Genomic DNA, 14,273 nt, shown 5'->3' with positions numbered 1-14,273 from the left:
GGAGAAGATGAGTCTCATCACCCCATGCGAATTATCAGCAGGGTCGTGTTTGCTGCATTGATAAGTCTTCTTGATATATTGTATTTTATTAGCCGCTACCAGACCCTCCTGCGCAGGCTGAGAAGCCACGTACATAAATTATAGATTGAATATTTATCTCTTGCCACCGCGCAGACGTGAAGTATGTTTAGCAGCATTTACTCTAGCGCAGTAAAGTTTTATTTATCATTTCTTCCCCTGCCACCAGCGTGCTCAGCACATCGCCCTAAAGCCATCGGCGTACAATGCACGCCTCATCTCGTAATGATGCTGGGGTAGAAGGGGCGTGCTTTACTGCCACATCTTCACACTACTGGTTTTGACATTAAAATACAATGTTTTAGTGCAGTGCTGAAGTGGTTTATTGCTGCTGGCGTGATGCTGAAATTGGTGGCCGCGACCTGCGATGGGTTGTTAGGTTTGGGATTTCGGAAGGGTTGGACATTGCTCATTGCTCTTTTCCCTTTATCCCCATTTACAGGGGATTTGGCCATCATGGCTGCTTTTGTGAGTTTTCAGAGTCCTCAGTGACATCTTGGTCCAGGAGGGGAGGGAAATGGAGCCCGGCAGAGTCAAAATTCCCCCAAACCCATCGGTGTCACTGATTTGGAGTAACAGCTCTGCCTGCACCTCTCAGCCTCTTGCCAGCAAGCAGCTGCCAGCGCCAAAACCAAAACCCAAAATGTGCCAAGGTCAGCCAGGGCCCCAGATGCCCCATTTTTAAAATGGAGATCGTGCTCTTCGTTTGCATGTAGGCATATATGCAAATCGGGGCTGATTGCCATTCGTGCTGTTTGAAAAACCGCACACGAGCAATTTAAGGCAGATTCCTCTGAAGCAAAATGAGTTCGCTTGCACGCCAACTTTATTTCCACCCCATGACCTAAAGATGCCAGATTTTGGCAAAATCAGGCTAGGTGCAACGGGTGAGAGATTCCACCCGTCTTGGCGAGGACACGCTTTCCAGGCACATTGCACTGGTTGTAAATGCCTGTCCCTCCCCTCCTGCCCCAGTTTTCCCCATCCCTAGTCAAGAAAACCCAGCTCCCGCTGGATTTCTCGCTTCCCTGTGGATTGCCTCCCTGTCAGCTCTCTTTTCCTTAAAGCATCGTGCCCCAAAGTGCTGCCACCCCGCTGGCCTCGATTGCAGAGGGATAATTCCCTCCTGTGCACCACTTCTGCTAATAACTCCCAGAAGAGATTGGCTGTTTCCTTTTTGTAATAGCACCTCATTGCTGATCCTAATTAACCTCTAGATTTGCTAAAAAAAAAAAAAAAAAAAGATTCGTTTTTATTTTACCCCATTAGTACTTTACCAGCTCTCCCACATGCTGCATCGTGCAGTAAGGACCTTTCCTCCTTGCGATGCAGTACTTTGCATTTATTTCCATGGCATTTGCACGTTGTATTTCCAGTCTAGCCTTTTGTTAGAGAGCACGATGGAGCCTTGCCCAACCGGTGATGGAGCACCACAGACTGAGAGCACCCCAAAACCCTTTGCAATAGCGCGTGGCGCCTCCCTGACACCTGGGCATGATGCAGGCTGATGCTCGGGGCCAGGAAACCTGGCTGCCCTGCAACCTTAGCAGCCTCCTCCAGGCTTGTGCATGCTAAAATTTCACAACCCCTTTGCTTTTTAGTTAGTTTTAATCTAGTGGCACCATGGCGAGGCTGGCGGATCTGCTGACCTCCACCCACTGCACAGCAAATCTACCCCTCCCTGACCCCCGGCGCAGATGCAGGGTTTAATACAGAACTGAGTAGTAAGAGAAGGAGAAGGCAGATCATAATCCCAGCGCGCTCTGCAAAGGATTGGAAATGCTTTTTTCCCCTCCTTTTCATCCCATTGGCTGCCCCCTTCTCGCACCTCTGGTCTCTCCCTGGTTTTGCATCAGGAAGATGCAATTCCTGCGTGCGGTCGCTGTCCCTGAGCATCCCCCGGCGCTGGACCAGGCTCAGGGTCTTGTCTCCATCCAGCACCAAAAAAACACTGAGCCGAAACCTCCCGGTAGACTCAACTCATTGGGAAACACCACCAGCACAACAGAAAAAAAAAAAGGGCAAATTATTTGTATCCAACCCGGTTTGTTAGAGCTCCAAACAAAGCCTGATGTGTTAAAGATGCTGAAACCTAGGAACAATGTTCCCAAGTCCCCAGAAGAGCCCAATCTTCTTTTTTTGTGTGTGAAGTGGGAAGTCTGCAGGAGCAGCAGATCACTTTGCTGTTTTGCCCTGCATCGGGGTGAGGATTATGACACCAGGAGCTAATTATTTGAAACCATAGCTCACTTCGTTAATCTAGGCTCGAGCATAATCCCAGCCCGAGCTAATTAGCGGAGCTGGAAGCAGCTCAAAGCGTGCCTTTTGAAGCAAGTCCCACCCGTGCCTCAGTTTCCCCATTTGCCGGGGGGAGGGCAAGACCCACTGCTTTACAAAACCATCTGAGATCTAGAAAAGAAAAGAAAAAAAAAAAGAGAGAAAAATGTGAATACCAAAAGGGAATTACTAGAAACAAGCTCTATTCCTCAGAAAAATGCAATTTTGAAATTTGACATCTGAAACACCAAAATCCTCCCTAAACCTTCTCCCTGCCCAACTTTAGTGGGAAAAATAAAGGTTTGGGATGGGCAGAAGGGGGAAAAAATCATTTTCCTGAAGAGCAAGGATGAGGATTTAGGTCTGGATGCTGCTGTCAGGTTTCCCACCACATTACGAGTCCCAGCAAGGGGTTTTGCTGTGCCAGCACCAAGCCGGCCGAGGAGAAGCAGGTAACTGGGAGCAAGATGATGAATTTGCTTCTTTCTTTCTCTATTTGCAGGCAATCCAATTATCCTGGACTTGTGATTGGTGACAAATGAGGGAGCTGTCCACTCCCCCCTCCCTGCTGCCTACCACTTGTAAGCTCTGCCCACGCCATCGATTCCTGCATGCTCTAACTGGGAAGGGTTGTTTTTATCATTATTATTATAAAATTAAAAAATAAAACTTTTTTTTTCTATCTTCTGAACTTGTGCACCCAGGGCATAACCTCAGGCATAGAAAAGGGGAAAAAAAAGCCTGGTGCTGGGCAGAAGTGCAAAGTGCTTCCAAAACCCCAAAGCCGTTCTGGCTAGGCAAAGCCACCCCGCGTGGCCTCCCCCTTTGCACCCCCCAGCACCTTCTGCGAGCTGCGTGCGGGGCCGAGGCACAGCGGGAAGGGCGGTGGGGGAGGAAGGGCAAGGAAAGGCAGGGAGGGAGGCTGAAGGCTGGACGAGGGGCGGCAGGATGGGATGGACGCCTGTAGGTCCTGCGTTATCCTAGGCGATCCCAAGGATCCTCAGCGTCGGTGCCCTCGCGGGTCCTGGCACAGTCCCGGTGCAGGGCCCACCCTCCGTCCCCAGCCCAGCCCCACACACACAGCCGAGCTCCTCCTGCCCCCTGCCGCCTTCCCACCAAGGGGTTGGCCCCCATTTCCTGGAGGGGGATGGCAGCCGGACCCCAAACCAGCAGGAAAAGCAGCGACGGTCCTGTTCTTCCAACAGCTCTGAATCGAGGCTCCCTCTCCCCTAAGCTGGGCTGCTTTTTCCCTGCAAAAAAACCCACCGAATCACCCCAGGGGACAGCCCCAGCACCGCCCTCATCTCTTGCTGGGGGCTTTTTGCCCTTTTCCTTGGCACCCTCCCATCCCCTCAGCCCCTATCTGCCGCCTGTTCTTCTCCATCTCCGACACCCCTCTCGGCACTCTCTGCACAAAGCTGGATTGCTAATTTGAAGCCACCCTCTTCTCCCCGATTTACGCTCCGTGATTAATAATCCCTTTGCTCTCCCAGTAATGCCGCGCCGCTAATAAGATTAAAACATATCTCCCTCTTACAGCACCGATTCATAACGCTGATTTACCGGCACTTCGCCGCCGCTACGGAAAGGATGCACATGGCTGTTACCTTAATCCCTATCCATCTCCGCTCCGTTGAGAAATAACTGCTAATTAATACCTTTCTGTCTCCTGACTGCTTCCAGATATGCTTGACTATCATCATTTGGCTGGCTTTTCACTGCCGATCTACAGGACTGATAGGGCAAACTCCCAGCCCTGCTTGCTAGGGATACTTCAGCTCTGCCAGGCAAGCGTTTGCATTTTTGGGGTCTTTCTCCCCAAATCTGCAACAGACCTTCAGGCCTCCCAGCGTGGGATTTGTTGCCCTGAGATGGAGCAAAGGTGCTGTCTGTGGGGAGGCTTTTCCAAGCACCTTTTCCATGGGGTATGCCGAGGGCTCACAGGGCCGTGCTGGTCCCCACCTGTATCTCAAACACCTCCACACCTCCCTGCAACCTGCATTTGTCTCCGCTTCCCCACATCCATCCCTTAATTCTGCATCACAGCTCCACACCCCCAAGCAAGTTAGAAACGGGGCCTCCCCAGAGAAACCCAACCGCCCCATTTCCTCCTGTTTCAGACTTTCCTGCTCTGCCACGAGAGCAAACTGGCTACTTCGGAAACAGCAGCGAGAGCAGCGAGAGCTTGGGAGGGGAGGAGGAAAAAAAACAACAGAGCCTCTGATCTGATGAATGTGGCAGGGGAGGCCGATGCTCTGCTTTTAATAAAACATAACGAAGCGTAGGATCATAAAATATTTCCTTTAATTCAGTGCTCCCACGAGGGTGGGTAATAGAGGCTCGGTAATGCGGTAGGCTTTCCTCGCGGCTCGCCGGCAGGGAGACGACAGCAGGATTTGTTAAACAGCCCATTTGCAAGCCTGTAAAATGCTCTGCTTCCCACCCCAGCCCCATCTGGGGGCAGAAAGGCTGGGGCTGTGCATCCTGCTGTCAGCCCCCCGACTAGCCAGAGCACCCCCATCCTGCTGCGCATTTTGGGGATGGAGATGGAGACACCCTGCTCTGTCCAGCTGGCTTTTGGGGTGGAAAAAGGTGAAAAGACGATCAAGGAAGGATGTTCAAGTCATGCCCAGCCACCGTGCACCCCCTGCTTCTCCCATCCTCACGGGTGTGCTGCACATATTTATACACCAATGCATATACCCACAGCTCCCAGGCAGTGTGGCATAAGTGATTAACATCCCCGTGTTAAAAATCTCTCTGCATCTGCTTTGTCCTACGCCGACCACTAAATATAACCATTCAATATGCTCTCTCCCTTCCAAGAGAGATAACATTGTTTAAATAAGCCCTTTAAATTTTAAAGAGTTGGGTTGTTTTCTCGCAGCAGGAAGCTTTTAGCGGATCAGGGGGTGGGAGGCAGGGGGGGGGTCTGTGCAAACAAACGGTAGAAAGCTGCCGTGGTGCACTGGGAAAACCCAGAGGCATGGGCAGCCCTCGCATCCTGGTGTCCAGATCCTGCCCCAGCAAAACCATTTCCCATCCCAAAGGCACCCAGATGTGTTTTCCTGCTGAAAAAAAAAATAGAAAAAAAAAAGAAAAAAGAAAGAAAGATGTATTTCTGCGAGCAGAGGGGTTTAATTTGGAAACCAGGCTTCCTTGAGTGCCGCTGCGTTCCCACGCCACCGCTATAATTACAGCGGAGTAAATTCTCTCTCCGTCAGAAGGAAACCCAGCCATCTCCAGCCAGTTTGCATACATTAAGTCTTTCCAAATACTTCCTTAAACAGGAGAAGAAAGAAAAAGAAAAAAAAAAAAAGCACCAATCCCAGCCATAATAATGCAATAAGACGCAGATATAGTTTGAAAAGAGCCACCTCTGCCAGCACTTGTGGAAAATATTTCATCGCTACATGCACATAAGCAAGTTGTAAGATGACGGCAGCCTGCGTGGAGCTGAAGAGCTGGAGTTTCCTCTCCACAAACGACTGCCTGTCTGGAATCCCAACCGGCAGTGGAAGTGCCTTGCTGCTGCTGGAGATGGATCGTCCGCATCCTTTCTGGAGCAATATTTCCCCATTACACGGTGACTCTCCATCAGATCCAGCCGGCGTTATTCATCCATCATGGAGCAAACCCCCCTCTCCAACACCTCTACATACACATTTTGAGGTGTTCGCCACAGTGGCGTTGCCCAAATCTTCCAGCCCCCCTCTGAGCCACTGCATCCTTCTGCGATGCAACGTGGGGAGAAAAGCGAGAAAAACAGCCAAATTCAGCCGCTGGCTCTTGGGATGTCCCTGCTGCTGCTGGAAGCCGAAATCACTTGGCCATTGCAATCCTCCTCCAGAAAAAAAGCCACTTCCGACAAAAGCAGGTTTTTTGTTTGTTTGTTTTTGTTTTTCAAAAGAAAAGACCCACAAGAGGGCTCGCTGGGGAGTGCACCTCACCCACACCCCTGCCTCACCTGAAAACTGGGGTGATCCCGGTGTTTTTGCAAAGCCAGAGCCTTTTCCCCCCTCTCCCACATTTAAGACCCATCTTGGCCCCCTGTGAGGAGCCAGCGGCTACCAGAGCCATCGCTTGCCTCCCACGATGACCACAAAAGCCAGCAGAAATCACCCCTTTCACACCGTTTTCCTCCTTTCAAGCAGCACCAAGGGCAAAACATCCCCTGGGGAGCAGCCTTTCCCAGCACTCACACCATCAAAAGCAGCGATGCTACCAGCAAAGCCAGTGTCGTCCAAGCAACTCCCCAAAAAAGCATTTCCGCAGACGGCAGCGCACCTGAGTGCCACCGCCACGTCCCCCCATCGCCCCACATCCCTCCCATCACTTTGGTCCTACGGGGAAAAGCAAAGCCCCACTGAGGGGCATCCCCAGATTGCTCCTGCCCATCCCTGCACTGAAGTCGCCCGAATCGCTTTGCAAAGAAACAAACAGGTACAAATGCGTGCGCAAAGCGGGCACATCCCGGCGGAGGAAGCTGCAGCTCCCATTTCCCCAGCCTGGGCTGATAGGACGCAGCAGCAGGATTTATCTGCAAGCCCAGGGAGGCGGAGCAGGGCTGGAATAACCGCCGCTAATCCCCTCTGCCCTCCCCTCCAAAGTATATTGTTGAAGGCATTATATAAATGGGAAATTATACAGAGGTTTGGGTAGGAGAGGAGCGAAATCCCTGCTCCGTTCTCTGGCCCTCCGGGACACTGAGTCTTCCAGCCAAGAAGGGTTTTGCAGATGGAGATTTGCTCCCGGCAGCAGAAGAGACAAAATGTGTGGTCTGCAGGCTGGGAAGGGCTCGGTTTCAACATCCCTCCAACGGGAAACGTGTCTTTATCCTGATGTTCCCCAAACCTCCTTGGAGCCGAGGGGTAAAGCCCTGCGATGCTGGCAGCCAAAAGGCCCCCGGGCGGTCTCCGGCAGGCAGGGCTTTGCTGTGGAGCCAGCCAAGCGCTGGAAAGCCTCCTTCCCTGCTCAAAACCTCCCTCGCCCGGGCTGTCAGGACCCTATTAATGATAGTTTTGCTTCTAGCTAATACAGCGCTAATTACATTTCAAAGGACTGGCTCCAGCACTGGCTTCTGCTCCAAGCACCCGCCGCCCAGGTGTTCACCCGTCAGCATCGCAGATGCCGTCGCAGGGATGCGATGCCACTCTCTGGGTGGCCTCGGCAAGGACAGGGGAGGTGACGGTCACCCCAAAAGGGTAAGAGCAGTGGGACGGCCGTGGTGCAGCCCTTCGGGGGGACGAAACCCATTCCATCTGAGAGCGGAAACAAGTCAGACGCAAACCTTCCCGCTGCCAAATGGCTCCACACCCTTAAAAAAACAACCAAACAAAAAACAACAACAACCAACCAACCAACCAACCAACCAAAAAAAACCAACCAAACAAACAAAAAAACCCCAACCAAACAAAAAAAACAAACATTTTTTTGTGTAAAAAAAATGAAACGGCTCCATTTACCCCTTCCTTAGCACGGCTGCCTTTCTTTCGCCGACATTTGGTGCCGGTCGGTACCCAATCACCTGTTCATTATGGGCTTTGTGCCCGCTCCCAGCCACCACGTGCAGAAAATATAGGGCTGGCAGTGACAGTAACTGCACAGCGGGAAGCACTGCGGCGGGTTATTGTCCTGCACTTTTCTAAGAGCCCGCCTGCCCTTGGCACTTGGGCGATGAATCCCATCCCAAAGGCAGCAGGAGCCCAGTGCTGAAAACAAGCCCGTGATTGACGGTTTATTTTAGGAAGGAGAGGGGAAAAGTGGGAAGGAGATAATGCCGGGGAGATAATGTGAGTGCCAGCCATTAGTTAAAAACAAGCCCATCAGTACGCCAAGTGCCTCGGCAGCTAGCAAACAAAAGGGCAAAGAGAGCAGTTTGGCACGGAACTAACCCGGGCGCATCAGCTGCATCCTCCCGGCTCGGCTCTTTGCAGGCTGATTTATGAGCCGGGAAGTTTGCAAGGCGGGAGCTGAGCCTCCTGCCTCCAAAAACCAGGGACCTGGGGGCTCCTTCCCTTGAGCCTTCCTCTTCCCCAATGTGTGAGCAAAAAGCCTGACTTGGAATCACTGAAATCAAGCAAATAGGGGAAAAAAAAAAACCAAAGCAGTGAGCAAATCAGTGGTGGGTCCCAAGCAATGCTTCATCCTTCCTGTGCGTGGTCGCAGGCAGCTCCCAGCCATCGCCATCCTCGCCGGGGGCGAGGTCTCAGCTCCTTCCCCACCTCCCCAGGAGGCCTGCAGGAGCCTTAGCAGAGTCCTTACCCCGGCTCCATCCCGATTCACAAGCCATTAGCCAACGGGGATTAGGTAAAACCTGCTCTTATCCCCACAGGTGGAGAGCTTTTCATCTGCAGATCTTGCGGCGCTTTGCAGGAGTAAGGCAAGAGCTGGTCAAGCGTTCCCAGTCCAGGATTTTCTGTCAGAAAAGACCATTTCTGCAATGACAACAGGAAAAAAAAAAAAAAAGGGGAAAAAAAAAAAGCAGGTGGGGCATGTGAAGCCCTAAAATGTCCCCATGGGAAGGAGAGGCTCATGAGAGCATTCGTAGGGTCATGCGTGGATGCTCCATAAAAACTAACGCGCTGATGCGGGAGCTCAGCTGCATTTGCATGTTGCTGAAGCCTGGGTGCAACTCGAGGGAAGACCTTGCCTGGAAGTGCTTGAAGGCACCAGAGATAATTCACAGTGCACGCAGGAGGGCTGCAACGTATATAGCATATAGCACTGTACACATTGCATATACAGTATAGCGCATTGCATATGTACTGCTTAGCATGTTGCATACAGCATTCGGCATGTCGCACGTTGCACACCGCGTTTAGCAGGTTGCATACAGCAACTTGCATATAGCAGGGGCTGCTTAGCTCTTGGAAGAAAAACCAGGACGTGTAACACAAGTCTGTAACACCAGAGAAGGGAGTAACATTTCTCCCAGACTCTGTGACCCACGTGAGTCCAAAGAAACCAAAATCTGATAAAAAAAAAAATGCAAACTCCAGAAGGAGAAAATCAGCCAGACCTAAAGCCAAACCCTGAAGCACCTCTAGGCTTTTCGGAGGTGCCGGTAACTCCACAGGCTTCCCTGTTGCAGCAAGGAGAGGGAAATTTGGGGGATTTGTCCCAAAACTGAGCTCCGCCACCTGGGGGAGCCTCAGAAATGGGGTTTAAGGCATGAGAGTTTCAGCAGAAAAACGAAGCACAGAGTATCTCTGTACCCCAAATTGCTTGTTAGCTTGGAAAGGTACAAGGCGAGGGGAAAATACTCGCCTGCTTTACAGCTTTTCAAAAGTGTTCTGGATTCAAGCTGGCAGCTATAAACTGCTACAAAATGCAGCTGGTAGGGAGAGAAGGGAATACAGAAATTGGCCTAATTGGGAGAGGAGAAGGGCAATTAGCATGGTTAGGAGGGTTTTTGGAAGGTGTGCTGTCTGTTTCCACAGCACAGATTTACCCGGATGGCGAGAGGCTTTGCAATAAGCAGAATTCACAGAAATTGGTAGGAAAGGATAAAATCGAGGTGACCCTGAGCTGAACGCAAGATTTGCCAGGGAAAGGCAGGAGCGGAAAGGCTGGCGGGAACACGCTACGGTTTTCCAGGTCAGTGCCATGCATTTGCAGGTGAATTAGAGCAGGTTTTGCTTCCACGTGGTGCAGAGGATGCTCCTCCTCTCCCTCGCTGTGCAGACTCCCACCGCACACCTCTTGTCTTTAAGCAAGAGACTCGTGCAGGTGTCTCCCATCGCCCCGGCAAACGCCGCATGCTGTGATTTTCCTTCGGAAAGGAGAAAAATGAAGCATTTCTCCACAATCCCCTCACCAACAAAACAACAACTGCAAAGGAGTTTTTCCAAGCTGCTTTTCTTTGCGGTTTGGGCTCGGAGAAGCAGCACAGGCATGGCCCCGAGGGCAGGAACCTGCAAAGCCCAGCGCCAGGCACGCAACACGAGCTGCCCCGGTAAACCTGCCCTTTTGGGGCAAAGCCCAGCAATTTCCTGAGCAGCTTCAAACAAGAGGCCACGCTTGAATTTTCCCCTTCTTTCCCCATCACAAGAGGTTGAATCCGGAAGCTGAAGTAAAACGCTAAGACGAGGGCTATACATAAATATCTCGCTGAGATCAAAACTTGACATATTTAGCCCTCCTTTCATGTTTGCAAAACACAGCTCTGATTTTACACGGCTGTAAAACAAACCCGACCGCTGCTGATGAACATTTTATGGGAACATATTTCAGGCGACAAGCTGAGCGCCAGCTAATAAGCCAGCCCGGGTTTCAGCAATGCCAAGAAGCCGTCACCCTGCCTGCAGATGGGGCTTTCTGCCTTTCCAAAACCAGGGGCCCCGAGGCTACGGCTCCATCGTCAGCCACCGTCCCACCACTCACCTCCCGCATACGCCCTCATTTTCTCATCTTGACGGCTCCTTAACCCACTTAGCCCTGCCCAGGCAGCTTTTCCTGGCCAAAGGGAGAGATCGAGGTTGTTTTAAAGGCAAAAAACTGCGCTGTGGGTGGGTGAAGCTTCCCGGAGGGATGCATAACGCTTTGGGAATAGGATCCAGCTGACCTAACGCGCATCAAGCAAGCAGGCAGCTTCGTTTGGGCAAACAAAAGGGCTTTTTTATGAAAAGGCAATGGATGGAAAACCCCCAAACGCTCCCACAGCCACGCAGATGCTGTGCTGGAGTGGAAGGGCTGCTGATGGGTCCCGGCGCTCTGCTCCGCCAGAGGATGCGCCAGCACACCTCGCGTGCCCCGGGACGGGGCAGCAACGGGGCAAAGCACGGGCAGAGAACGCATTGCGTGAGTGGCTCTGGAGCACGCACCGTGCAACACAGAGAGATGGCACTACAAAAAAAAAAAAAAAAGGCAAGATTTGCCAGAGTCGCTTTGGAGGGGCGTTGCAGACGCTGAGCACAAGGGCACGTGCGCTTGTGGGAACGAGCAGCGGGAGCTTGCGTCCCCTTCCTGGGGGATGCAGCCAGATCCTGCTGCATCCCTGGCAAGCGAGGGGCTGGACCTCCCCGGGCACGTCCTCCCTCGCCACGCGCGGAGGCCGGCAGCAGCTCCAGCCAAGGATGCTGTCAGCCAAGGAAAAGCCATCTGCCCACTGAATTTCGGGAGCAGCTCTCCGCCGCTTGCCGGAGCATTGTGACGGGCATGCATGGCAATTATTATTATCATTATTACTATTATTTTTGCTTTGAAAGCAGAGAGGAAGCACTGGGGTTTGGGACAGCGTTTCTCCACCAAGGGCCTGCGAGGAGATGCTTTGAGCAGTTCAGCCTCGGGATATGGGGAAACAGTGAAATCCCAGCGGGACTTTAAGAGCCAACAACAGGTTCATGGAAGTATGAGTCCGGGTCCGTGAGACACTGCCAGCTCAGGAGCCACACTAGGATCCTCCTCTCACATCACTTCCCAACGCACAACCCCTGCCAGGGGCTGCCTCCGCACCCATGGGAAAACAACTTTTACCTCCTTTTTTCCCCCAAATCCATGCCACGAGCACGGGTTTACCCATATCCACTCGCTCACTCTCCCAGATCAGCAGCGGAAGAGCAATTGTGAAAATAAAAAGAGGCGAAACAGAGGAAAGCGGCTCCGTGCAGTGGTGACGGACAGCTTGCGGATGCATTGTTCCTTGAAAATCCTCCACCTGCTCCCCAAAATGGGGACGAGCAAAGGGGGACACGGGGCACAGAGCTGCGCGACGCATCCCCACCCGCGGCTTGGGATATGGCCACGGCCACACCTGGGTGCAATCCCCAAAGGATGATTTTGTGCAATCCACAAGCCACAGGGGCCCCGGCATCCCAAAACAGAGAAGAATCGGCTCCTTTGTGCCAAGCCCGCAGAGCACGGCCGCTGCTCCCCCTCCCCACGCCCTGCAGCAGCTGACGGCGGCTTTCCGTAGAGGAAAAAGTGTGCTAGAAATTAAAAAACAAATCCAACCAGTGCCGAACGAGCTCTGCCACCCGAGTCCGTCTCCCGGAGCTTTGCAAAGCAGCCGGGGCTTTGCCGCGCTCCTCCCACAGAAAGCGGCTGCCGCGACCCCACAGCGGGTGGCTTGGGTGGGTGCGGGGGGGCCGCGAACCCGGCGCCTTCCAACGCCCCCAGAAATGGAAGCGAGCGGCTGCCCCGCAGCCTCCAAGCGCAGGGAGGGGAAAGTTTCCTGCCCTGTTCATTTCTGCCTCCTGGGAGCCCCCCGCTTTTTGGGGAGGGGATGCGAGGGGGGGTTGGATTAAACCTCTGCAAAGCGGGAGTTGCGATGGGCTTCTGGGAGCCCGGCTGGATGGGGGGGGGTCTTCTCCCTGCTGGGTTCCCCTCCCTCTTGCCTGCGGGGTTTGGGGTACCCCCGCATGTCCTCTTAGCAGGTACCCTATTAATGGGTGCCCTGCTAACAGCTCCGGTGCTCGTACCAGTTAATGGGTTCAAAACCAACGCCTTGTTAGGGGGTGCCCTATTAATGGGTCCAAACTGGGTGCTCTATTTGCAAGTGCCCTATTAACGGGTCCAAATCTAATACCCTGCTACCGGGTCCAAAAACAGTGTCCTATGAGCAGGTACCCTATTACTGGATCCAAGCCAGGTACCCTACTAATGGGTCCAGTGGGGGTGCCCTACTCCTGGGTCCAAACTGAGTGCTCTATTTGCAAGTGACCTACTAACGGGTCCAAACCCAGTATCCTCTTACCGGGTGCCCTTTACTAGGTCAAAATCTGGTACCCTATTAATAAGTCTGAACAGGTCGCTGTATTAGTGGGTTCCCATATTATCAGGTCCAAAACAGGTGATCTATTTGCAAATGTCCTATTAATGGGTCCCAACCTAATATCCCATTAACAAATCCCCTACTAAGGGGTCCAAAACCAGCGTCCTATTAATGGGTGCCTTAATACTCGGTCCAAACCTGGCCCCCCACTGATAGATCCAAACCGGCTGCGTATCAGTGGGTTCCCCTATTACCAAGTCCGTGTCGGGTACTCTGTTTGCAAGAGCCCTGTTACGGGGTCCAAGCCCAGTGTCCTATTTTTGGCTGCCCTACTACCGGCTCCAAATCTGGTACGCTATTAAAGGATGCCCTATTACCGGCTGCCCTATTCCCGGGTCCGACCCGGCTGCCTGCCCCCCCAAACCCCCCCGGGTCACCCCCCACACCTCCCCCAAGCCCCGGGGGGGGGGATGCGGAGCCCGGAGCCACCGCACGCTTTCTGCGGAGCGGCTCCCCCCGTTATTCCGGGGCTTTGGGGGGGGGAGAAGCAGTCCCGTTTTTTTCTTGTTTTTTTTTTGGGGGGGGGGCACTCACCCAGCGCCAGGTCGACGAGATCCCACAGCAGCAGGCACAGGGGCAGGGGGCTCACGGTCCGCATGGTGCCCGCGGGGGGGGGGGCCGCCCCATGGGGGCTCAGCGGTGCCCCGGCCCGGTGGCGGTGCCGGATGAAGGGCCCGGGGGGGGGCCGTGGGGCATGGCGGCGGGGCAGGGGGCTGGGCTCGGTGCCCCCCCCCCCCACCGCTCCTCGGTCCCGCCGAGCCGAGTGCTCGCAGCCCGAGCCCGGCTCGCTGCCGCCCGCCCCCCCCAAGCTGAGCCCGCCCCGGCCCGGCCCCGGGGAGGGGCTGGGGGCGGGGGGGGGCCGTGGCTCGGATGGGGGGGGGTGGGCTTTGGATGGGGGGTCGGGGGTGCTGTGGTTTGGATGGGGATGCAGGGGGGAGCGGAGTATAGGGGTGCGGGGGGGCTGTGCTTCGGATGAGGGTGCAGGAGGGGGTGCTCAGTGTGTGGGGGCGGGGGGGGGTGCATGGTATAGGGGTGGATGCAGGAGGGGCTGCGCCTTGTACAGGGGGTGTAGGGGAGAGTGTGAGGTGTATGGGGTGCGTGGTAGCTGGGGGGTACGGGAAGGGCCGTGCCTTGTATGGGGGCC

General features: G+C 53.8%; 1 protein-coding gene across 1 annotated transcript in view; it reads right to left on the bottom strand.

Moving 5' to 3' along the window:
• The window catches only part of IGSF21 (immunoglobin superfamily member 21), a 38,550-nt gene extending 24,594 nt beyond the window's left edge, over positions 1–13,956 (bottom strand). Inside the window, exon 1 of the mRNA XM_080564018.1 lies at positions 13,664–13,956. Coding sequence (XP_080420144.1) covers positions 13,664–13,727 — 64 coding nt within the window. The 5' untranslated portion in view covers positions 13,728–13,956. The remainder of the gene's footprint in view (positions 1–13,663) is intronic.
• Positions 13,957–14,273: the final 317 nt, after the last annotated feature.

This window comes from Anser brachyrhynchus (assembly GCF_964034855.1).
Source record: "Anser brachyrhynchus genome assembly, chromosome: 21".
In the NCBI taxonomy this organism is placed as follows: Eukaryota; Metazoa; Chordata; class Aves; order Anseriformes; family Anatidae; genus Anser; species Anser brachyrhynchus.
Note: the sequence above shows the minus strand (reverse complement) of the source record. Positions and strands in the feature narration are given on the sequence as shown.